This window comes from Podarcis pityusensis (genome assembly GCF_964106645.2).
Source record: "Podarcis pityusensis genome assembly, chromosome: 8".
Lineage (NCBI taxonomy): Eukaryota > Metazoa > Chordata > Lepidosauria > Squamata > Lacertidae > Podarcis > Podarcis pityusensis.
The window spans coordinates 63,929,933-63,940,608 of record NC_138033.1 but is presented as its reverse complement, the minus strand read 5'-3'; the positions used below and the strand labels follow the sequence as shown (position 1 = coordinate 63,940,608).

Sequence of the window (10,676 nt, the reverse complement as noted above, 5' to 3'; positions counted from 1 at the left end):
CTAAATGAATCCCTTCCAACTCTACAATTCCATGAGATTGTAACATTTGCGCCCCCCGCCCCACCCTGCCATGTTCTGCCATGTAAAGGGTAAAGGTAAAGGGGACCCCTGACCATTAGGTCCAGTCGCAAACGACTCTGGGGTTGCGGCACTCATCTTGCTTTATTGGGCGAGTCATGTGGCCAGCATGACTTAAGCCGTTTCTGGCGAACCAGAGCAGCGCACGGAAATGCCGTTTATCTTCCTGCCGGAGCGGTACCTATTTATCTACTTGCACTTTGATGTGCTTTTGAACTGCTAGGTTGGCAGGAGCAGGGACCGAGCAACGGGAGCTCACGCCGCTGCAGGGATTCGAACTGCCGACCTTCTAATTGGCAAGTCCTAGGCTCTGTGGTTTAACCCATAGCGCCCACTCTTAATAATGCAGCAGGCTGGAAGTCATTAGTCAGGGCTTTAGAGAACTCTTGGGTGTCTGCCTTGGTTTCTATGGGCTGCTTCAGTGGGTGAGATGGGAATCGGGGCCCATACCCCCATGCATGGCTGAAGGGCCAGCTCCATTGGGCTGCTTCTGTTCCTTGAACTGCTTGCATTCTAGACTGGTCTCCCTCTCTCCCCCTACTCTGTGTGTGTGTGTGTGTGTGTGTATCCACCCACCTCAAAAGGCAGCAGATGGCATTTTGAAGTGATGCCACATCAAGAGCCCACAATGTAAGGCCATAATGTCCCAAGTCTAAAACAGCCTAACTGCACTGCTGACTGTGAGCACGGCTATTTCCGCGTTTACCACTAGTGACAGAGTTCTTTTTTCCTTCCATCCTCCTCTCTTCCTGAACCTCTTTCCTTTCGTGCCACCTCTTATTGATTAATTAATCATTTCATAAGCATACTCCTCAACTGTAAGAAAGCACCGCAAAGTACTGTAGTTTACAAGGAGAAAAACAATAGCAACGATAAATAAAAAGAATTAAAAGCAGTTATTTAAAACATGTTAAAAACTGATTAAAGTCAAGATAGGTAGGTTGTCCGCCCATCCGCCCAGCAGTCAAAATCGGCTATCTGAGCTGCTCTTGGAATCCTTTCGGCTGGAATAGCCCATTAAATAGAAAAAGGGGGTCGGGAAGTACATCATCATCTTGAAATTTGATTCCCTCCCCCTCTTTCTTTCTTTCTTTCTTTCTTTTTTCTTTCTCCTCCTGTGATGAGGCTACATTTTAATATTTTTATTGTTTCAATATTTTAATGTATTTTAATCTTGTTTTTAAGTTGTATTCATTCAACTTGTTTTTATTATTGCTTGTTAGCCGCCCTGAGCCCGGCCTTGGCTGGGGAGGGCGGAGTATAAATAAAAAAATATTATAATTAGTATTATTATCATCATCATCATCATCATCATCAAAGCGTTATCGAAACCAGAAACTCGCGCTGCGTGCGTTTCTCTTCACCCTTCTTATCTCTATGGTCACCCGCCCTACCAAAGCGGACACGCCCCCCTGGGCCAGTTTCAATAAATCTCGCGAGGTCTCGCCCCCGTCCCATGCTAAGAAGCCGGACTCTACGCTCCGCCTGCGCGGAATTGTCTCGCGAGAATTGGGGGGGGAGGCCTCGCGAGAGCGGGGCTTGGCTCCGGCCGCCGGTCCATCATGGCCGGCGCTGAGGGGAAGGCGGGCGTCGGCGGGCGAAGGGGACGCGAGGCACGGACCAGCCTGACGGCCTTCGTGCTGGGAAGCTCCGTGGCGGCCGTGCCGCTGCTGCTGTCGGCGCCTCCGCCGGCGCTGCTCTCTGGGCTGGGCTTCCAAGGCCGTGCCGCGCTGGCCCTTCATGTGGCCGGAGTCAACGCCGCCCTCCTGCTGGCCTGGGGTCGCGCCCCGGGGGGCATGTACCAGGTAAGGGCTGGGAGGAGGGCGTGTCCACGCGAGGCTCCGCCCCACGGCGTTGGGATTCGCCGAGCTCGTGGGCGTGGTTAGTGCAGGGTCCGCCCACTTCTGGCCTGGGAAGGGCGTGGCCATACCCCTCTTTGCTATAACTTGGTTAGACACGCCCAGGGGTGTGGCTGTCTCCCCTGGGCGTGTTTAACCAAGGGTGGTAAAAGAATTCTAAGGTCTCAAAAATAGAATAAATATTCATAAGGTAAAGGTAAAGGGACCCCTGACCATCAGGTCCAGTTGTGGCCGACTCTGGGGTTGCGGCGCTCATCTCGCTTTATTGGGAGCCAGCGTACAGCTTCCGGATCATGTGGCCAGCATGACTAAGCCGCTTCTGGCAAACGAGAGCAGTGCACGGAAACGCCGTTTACCTTCCCGCTGGAGCGGTACCTATTTATCTACTTGCACTTTGGCGTGCTTTCAAACTGCTAGGTTGGCAGGAGCAGGGACCGAGCAACGGGAGCTCATCCTGTTGTGGGGATTCAAACCGTCGACCTTCTGATTGGCAAGTCGTAGGCTCTGTGGTTTAACCCACAGTGTCACCCGCTTCCCACCCATGATATATATTTAGATATGCATGCATATCTAAATAGATATCATCCATGTGTCTGAAATAGTGCAGGAGAGCAATCCTGAAGCCATGTTGACTCTCCCAATGACTTCAAGTACTCCTCTGTAGTAAGGGAAGCAAATGAGGAAAACCTTCTTGTCTTAAAGGGGGCATATTTGAGTATGAATAGGGTGAGCCTGTGACCTGGATTCAGGAACTAAAGTATTAACCATCACAAAAATGGCCAGGCTTCCCAGGTAATGCAATCCTCGACCATTATCAGGTATCCTGGAAAACAGGATTTCTGTTCTCGACTGCCTCCTTTGATGCATGTATGATGATTTGGGGGTGGTCTTTGGCTAAGGGGGTTGGGCAACATCAAATGTCTTCAGAGGCTCCTGCACTCTTTTGTTCAGGGTCTCTCCCATCATGGAAGGAGCGGAGGGAACTCTGTTGCAACAGTAAAATATATGTATCTGCCTTGCTTTCCACTGGATCCTGCCTCCATCCATTCTTATCTGACCGATCATGGACTTAGGGGGCTCAGAGTCCCATGGGGAGTTGGACAGCAAAAGGCAAACCCCAATTTTTACATCAAAGGCCACTCCCTTCTCTGCTTAAGGAGGGGTGTGGCTATCTCCTTAATGAGTTCGCTTTTCTGCTTCTGACCCAGATACGTTAGCTCTGCTCAACAGCTTTCTATTTTCTTCTGATGCCAATGCTTAGGGCTGAATCATGGGGCAAGTATGTCCCGGCACAAGCTCAGAGTGCTTTAACCACTGAAGCAGTCCATGCCTGTGAGGCGTCTTGCAGCACTCTGACAACTGGGCTTGTTTACTTGTCCTAGACTGGCACTTGCTTCGTCAAGTACATAAAGCCAAAGCTGCTGAAATCATAATGTTGTTATGCAAATCTATGGCGTGGTTCCATGTGCAATACTGTGCACAGTTCTGGTTACCCCACCTCAGAAAGGAAATTTATGGAAAAGGTTTAGAGAAGGGCAACCAGAGGATCAAAGGGGAGAAGCGATTTGCCTATCAGAAAAAGTTGCAGCATTCGGAACTTAGGACCTTTTCGTTTAGCAAAAAGGCAAGTAAGAGATAATATGATAAAAGCCGATAGAATTATGCACGGAATGGAAGAAGTGGATAGAGAAAAGCTTTTCTTACTCTCTCACAATAACTTGTGGACATCCATGAAGCTGAATGTTGGAGTATTCAGGACAGGTGAAAGAGAGGACTTCTTCACATAGCGCATAGTTAAACTATGAAACTCCCTCCCATGGTGGGAGGCAGTGATGGCCACGAACTTGGATGGCTTTAAAAGAGGATTGGGCAAAATCATGTTAGACAAGGCTGTCACTGGCTGCTAGCCAGAATCAGCCTCCATTATTCCTCAGTTGCTGCGCACAGGGCTGTTTCACTCATCTTCTGCTTGCGGTTTCCCCACAGGCCTCTGGATGGCCACTGTGAGAACAGGATGCTGGACTAGATGGGCCATTGGCCTCATCCTGCCAGGCTCTTACTTACCTGTTGTGGCGTGATTTGTTTAACCTGGCACCTACTTTGTCAATCCCACAGTCGTTTTTGCTGCGGCTGGTCTCTTAAAAGTCTTCAGCCTTGTGTTAGATCTTAATGTCTTGCCGTAGGATAAGTAGGAAAAATTTGAAGAGGAAACCTCAAGCCCTTACCCCTGTTTGAAATAAGGTTGCACTAGAAGATTAGGATGCAAAGTCTTCCCCATAGATCTCATCTATCTTTTTCTCATAAATGATATTGTAGACAAATAAGCTGAAGAGAAGAAGGGGAACCTGCAGCCTTTGATATGTTTTTTGACTCGAACTTCCAGTATCACCAGTGGTTGGGGAGGATGATGGGAGTTTGGAGCGGTGGTCAGGATAGGCATATTTCCACCCAGGGGTTTCCTGTTGTCAATCCCTCCCATGGTGTGCTGGAGAGATAGGACTGCCTTAGGATTTGGCTTCAGAACTGGTGGCTTATGGGGTAGGAGTATGTGGGGTTGCCCCCCCCCACCTCTGGCTGATGGGCAGGTGAGTTTCTGACTGCCTTTTCTTGCCTTGTAGATTGCCATCCGTGCCTGCTTCTTGGGCTTTGCATTTGGGTGTGGTTTATTGCTCAGCTTCGGACAATCTACATGGAAGCATTTTGGATGGTAAGAGGGCAGCACTTTAGGTTTCTGAAAAGAAAACCGTGGGCTCTGGGGGACAGCTCTTTTGTTCCTGGAGACTCCTGGGACCTCCACTCACCTCTGTTTGGCTGGCCTTGATCCTCTTAAGGGCACTAGGAGAGCCTGCCATAGGAGACAAATACTACTTAATGCATTGTTTCTGAATCCATTTTTTGGAGCCCCTTTTCTCCCCTGCCTTCTATACTCAGGAAATCCTAGCTGCTTGCCAGGGGACAAAAGCAGAAACATGAAGGGGAATGTGTGAATAACTGATGGTTCTTAGTTTGAGGTGGTTAGCCTCCCCACTCCTAATTTTGGATGTGAGACCTAGGCATTTGCTCTGTAAAATATATATATAGATGTGTGCAAGTTCTTCTCAGTGTTTTAGGACACCTGCATTGAGTGATGTGAATGATGCTATATTTGAGTCTGCATGCTTCCTGGAAAAGGAACCATCCAGAGAATGAGCCCACCCTTGTAATATCGTTTTTAAAACAGCATTGGAGATTAAGCAGCTGGTGTGTTGAGCAGCCCAGTTTACAGCTCTTCAGAAGAGCAAACCTAGAGTTAAAACCCAGGAAGCTGAAACACGAGGGTTTTGCTAAGTCCCTGGTTGCTCTTTCAGGTATATGTGTTCGCTCTCCTTCTTCCATTATTCTGAATACTTGGTGACAGCCGTTAACAATCCCAGAAGTCTCTCCTTGGATTCCTTCTTGATCAACCACAGCTTTGAATACAACCTAGCTGCAGTCTCATCCTGGGTTGAGTTCACCGTGGAAAAATTCATTTGCCCAGGTCAGTAACTATTGAGTTTTTATGCAAGTGAAACAGAAAAATTCAATCATTCTAATGGGAGACCCAGAAACATGGACTTGGAGGCAGGTCTGAAAACGAAGCTGTTTCTCTCCCCAACCTGAACTAATTGGAGTGATATTGACCCCTCACCTTTAAAATGATCTCCCCTTTGAAGGTGTGTTTCACCACAACACTGATACTGTTTTCGCAACAGGTGAAGACACACCTTTTTGCCCAGGCTTTTGGGGAGGGATGAAGTATGTATTGGGTGCTTGAATCTCCATTGCTGCTGGTAGTTTGTAACTGAAGTCTGTATTTTGCTACATGCTGTTTTTATCTTCTTTTTTAAACTGTTGGTGCTTAGGCTATTTATTCTTTCTCTGGGGCCTCTGGGTAGAAAGGCGGGTCATAAATACTTTAAATAAATAAGAACTTGGTATGCTGAAACAAGGTGTAGGACTTGGCCCTTGAGTGTCAAGGGGCTTTGCATGCATTATCTCAGAAAGCTTCTAAGTTAGGCCAGGGTTGCTATCCTACTATTGCAGGTACAGAGGCTGAGTAAGCAGCACTCCTTTTGTGAAGGCCACCTACTCAGCTTATTACCCCCTTGAACCAGAGATTTCACAACTTGCATTATTAGCTATAACAACAGCCCTTCAGTGGTGGCTGAGAGTGCTCTATTCATTGCACCCTGCTGGCCCTCAGTTACTAATACGCTCCTGAAAATGCTGATAACAGGGTGAACTTGTTGCCCCTTAAGCTTATTCAGAGGCTGCATTGAAAGATGGCTGCATACCACTTGTGTGTGGCTTTAGCTCTTTGTCATTAGTTGGACCATTTTCTGACCCTTCTAAAACACTGACTGTTCTGACTTCATGCTCTGACAGTAAGGTCCTTTTTTGTTTTAAATTACACTGTGAAGGGGAGGAGATCACTGTTATCAATGAGGGTTTATGGAAGTTTGGCTTTGATCTCTGCATTCTGCTTCTTGTGTACATTGAATTGTGAAGTTTGCAGATGGATCTCCACAGAAGTTAACTTTGTTGTAGCCCACCTGCTGGCACAGACTTCTGTCAGTCATTTTTGTCCCAAAAGGAAACCAAAACCCAGCTCCAGTGCAGCTGTTTGCCCTGGTCCCTTGTGAAGAATGTATTTTTGTGAAGTTAATCCATTTGTTACAAGCACCGAGTGCCTCCTTTCCCCTTCTGACCGGTGCAGCTGCAACTCTACCAGAGTGGCACCATTTTGCAACCTGCGCTTGCTCCTTTGCAGAGATGAAGCAGATCACTTGGCTGAGTTCGGCAGGGCTGCTCATGGTGGTTTTCGGGGACTGTCTGAGGAAGGCTGCCATGCTCACAGCTGGCTCCAACTTCAACCACATTGTTCAGAATGAAAAATCGGAGACTCACACTCTTGTGACCAGAGGTGTTTATGGCTGGTTTCGTCACCCATCGTATGTCGGATGGTTTTACTGGAGTATTGGGACCCAGGTACTGTTGCACAGCTTAGTGCATCTTGTAATATTTTGGCTCTTTCGGGAGTGGAGGGGGTACCCTGGGCTTCATGAGATATTAAGAGGAAAGTGTGATAGTGTATAATTCATGAATTCAACCTTCCAGTTTTCAGAGTGGTTTAACAGTCAATCCCTTGTCGCAGGAAACTCTGGGAGTTGTAGTTCTGGGAGGGGAATAGGGGTCTCCTAACCACTCTTGGCACCTTTAACAAACTTCAGCTCCCAAAACCCTTTGGGGAAAGAAGCCAGGGTCATTTAAAGTGGTATCAGAACGCTTTAAACATATGGTGTGAATGTAATCTACGAGTCTTTTGAGCTTTCCAGTTTTCATGCTCCTGGCAGCCATTCTCCTGCATTCCTTGTTTCAGGTATTGCTGTGTAATCCAATCTGCATGGTGGGCTACACGCTGGCATCCTGGCGCTTCTTCCGGGAGCGGATAGAAGAGGAGGAGATGACGCTGATCCATTTCTTTGGGGAAGAGTACCTGGCCTACAAGAGGAGGGTCCCTACAGGCTTGCCGTTCATCAGAGGCGTGAAAGCGGAGCTATGAAGACCCCGGGGCCGGCGTTGAGCAGAACATGGGAGCTCCCGGCTCCAGGGGCCGCCTGGCCTGGCCTGTGCAGAAGAACAACGGTGACATTCGTGCCGTGCTGGTACAGTAGCGGTCAGTTTTAATACCTAGTGAGTTTCCTGGAGGTTTGTGAAGGGCTGGGCGGAAGCTCCATACCTTAGGCAAAAATAGATGCCCTCCCTTGACGTAAGCGGGAGAAGGGACTGCCCGGATGATCAGAGCTGCACTGAATCCTCAAGGCCGACTTTGAAAGCAAAACAATTTTTGTCGCTCTGCCTCTTGCAGCTTTGATGGACCAAAGTGCACCAAAGCAGATTTCAATGACAAGCTCGCCCTTTGAGTAACCACTATTGCTCCCTGGAAGGGGTTTGGATAGAAACTCACCTCTCTAGTCGAAAGTTTTTCTTTTCTTTTTTAAAGCAAAGAGGCCCAGCCCTTCTAGTTCTTCCCCCTCCCCACAAGCGCCGCCCTGCCAAAGGGCAAGCACAGCACAGCTTTAACCTCTGGGCGTGATCTCCTAAGCACTCTCCCAAGGCTGGGCTGGCAGGGGGTGGGGTCCGTTTCAGCAGCCGGGCCCTCTGGTTCTAACTTAAAATGCATGACTGCTGTCAAGATTAACAACACAGGCAAAGAAATCTCCCTTCCCTTTGCCCTTTTTCCAAACCAGGCTTGCAATACACCTCACAAACGAATGAAAAAAAGAGAAGTCTTTGCACCTAAATGTTATGGTCTCCTGTTTCTTTCACGGCCATTTTGACGTCCCTCCTGGTTGAGCGGTCCTGTCTCACTCCTACTGCTCAGCCTCACAACCTTTGTCTTCATTCCACATTTTTGATAATGACCACCTCTCCTCCCACCAGAATCCTGCTTGTGTAGCAAAAGTTCAAATTCTCTTTCTACAAAGTGCAAGGGGATGGTTGCTTTTGACTTTGCATACTGAACAAGTATTACTTTGGCAATATCTATTAAGCAGGATGCACATGACTGACTGGGAGAGACTTCCCTCGCGCCCTCCCCCTCTCCCTGGCTGCCTTTTTAAAAAGTTTCTCACTGCACACTTTTCCATTTTAATATACCAAAGAGAAGTTTAATGTGTTTCTGTTTCTACTGATCTATTTATAACGAAGATGGGAAATAAGACGCTTGCAAACTGCGGCCAAGACTGGCAGAAATGGCATTTCTGTCGTTTTGGGGGGCCAGTTGCCATCCAGTTATCATTCTGTGTGTACCCAGCAAGGATGATTCCTTAAGCTGTCATCTGTCTCCACTTTCTTTGATTTGTAAATGCAAAACGGCCAAAATCTCAAGCAAGCAGCTTTAATTTCTCTTTCACTCTGTGACATCCTTGTTTACAGAGGGATAAGCAGGCTTTTGTGCTTCTTTACTTGGGGCACTTTTTTGGGGGGGGGGGGGAGAAAATGAGGCAGGTGCACTTGAGAGAGAGAGAGAAACATAACTGCAAAAATAGGTCCAAAACAATTCTATGCTTAGGAAAAGCTGGATTCTACACCTCTGTATAAATTAAGACAGTCTACATAGTGTCCCCCATTTCCTATTGTACCTGTAGTGTCTGCTTCAATAATTCCCCTGCTGTTCAGAGTTAGGTAGGAGCTCAGACCTTGCCCTGCATTGCCCAAGAGCTTCTGTTGACCTTAATTCTTTAATCTGGGAGCATGGCTGAGTTAATTTTAGGCGTGTGATGGAGAGACACAACTCATGACTTGGAGCTTCAGGGCGATTTGTTTCCTCGGTGGCTCGTTAAGAATCAAGCAGAATCTGAAAAATTCTGTTCTGTTGCTTGTGAACTATCAGGTGGCGATTGAGAGCCCCTTGGTTGGCTTTGTGCAAATGTCATAGTACAGCTTGGTGGGGGAACCTGTTGCACAGTTGACCTACTGCAACAGAAAACTGAAGCTTCTTCCTTAGGTTGAGTAAGTTCATTGACCCATGGTGCCTAATACTTGCTTGCTCTGATGGGGAAGAAGATTCATATACGGTTCATATACGCCATGAGATGGGGTATCGGTTGCAGAAATCAAGTTTCCCCAAGAAAATCAGTTTTAATAAATAAATAAAAGTTTCTAGTCCTTGTGGCTGCAAAATGAGCTTGCATGGTGGAGGAAGGGTATGTCTGGTTGAATTTCAAAATCTAGAAAGTTGCTAAGGTTTTCAAGGGTCAGATTCTGATCTGTCTTACAGAGAGTGGATTCACTGAGAAGAATGGGCATGTCTAAGGTCCATTCATTTCAATGGGTCTGCACTTAGTTGGATGAGATTTGAATTCCCTGCATAGCACGTGTGTAGTTTGCAAACCCTGCTTTGTACGGTATGGGCTGCAGCTGAGGGGTAGCTCTGTGCTTTGCATTCAGGAGGCCCCATATTCAGTCCCCAGTTGGGGACTGTCCCCTGCCTGAAACCTTGGATTGCCGCTGCCAGTCAGTGTAGACGGTACTGAGGTAGATGGATCCAAAGATCTGAGGCAGTAGCAGGTCGCACACATGTTCCTACTTCAGACCTGTAGGCCCTCCTCGGTCAAAATACATGTCCATATCTGTAATATGCAGGCAATATCTGTAATATGCAGAAGCAATTTTTTTTTTAAGTATGCACATTTAATCAAATCAGTGTAATTTGTATGGATTGTGGAATACAGCTTTTATTAGAACGAATTTTGGATGTATAATCCTAGCATCATTTTTATAGAAATCATGGTATACACACAGGTCTGCCTCCCCCTCTCCCCCCTCCCCTTCCCCCCGGCTGCCCTGGTAACTAGCCAGTTTGTGTTGCCAGGAGAATATCCTGAGATTCCCTCTGAAAATTAATCATGCTGTTTTTTGCTTTGTTACCTTGGAAGCTGAGAGGCAGTTGTTTACTTTCCAGTCCCTTTGGAGCAGTCGGCTGGCAACCAGCCAAACAGAGGATCAGTTCTGTTCTCTTGTATTTTTAAAAGAATAATAATAAAATATTTTTAAGTCTCTATTCTTTGGCAGATATTGACAGCACCCCTTTCTTAGATCATATTTATTTATTGCATTGACAACCCTACCTTTCCTCCAATAAGCTCAAGGTGGTGTATGTAGTCCATAATATGAGCCTCACAACAACCCTGTGTGGTAGGGTAGTTGAGACCTGAT

At 47.2% G+C, this 10,676-nt stretch overlaps 1 protein-coding gene across 1 annotated transcript; it reads left to right on the top strand.

Moving 5' to 3' along the window:
* Positions 1-1,615: 1,615 nt before the first annotated feature.
* On the top strand, positions 1,616-10,519 carry ICMT (isoprenylcysteine carboxyl methyltransferase). The gene is made up of 5 exons (XM_081017208.1): positions 1,616-1,883; positions 4,556-4,644; positions 5,285-5,454; positions 6,727-6,944; positions 7,336-10,519. The coding sequence occupies exons 1-5, from the start codon at positions 1,641-1,643 to the stop codon at positions 7,516-7,518; spliced, it is 903 nt and encodes a 300-aa protein (XP_080873334.1). The 5' UTR covers positions 1,616-1,640; the 3' UTR covers positions 7,519-10,519.
* Positions 10,520-10,676: the final 157 nt, after the last annotated feature.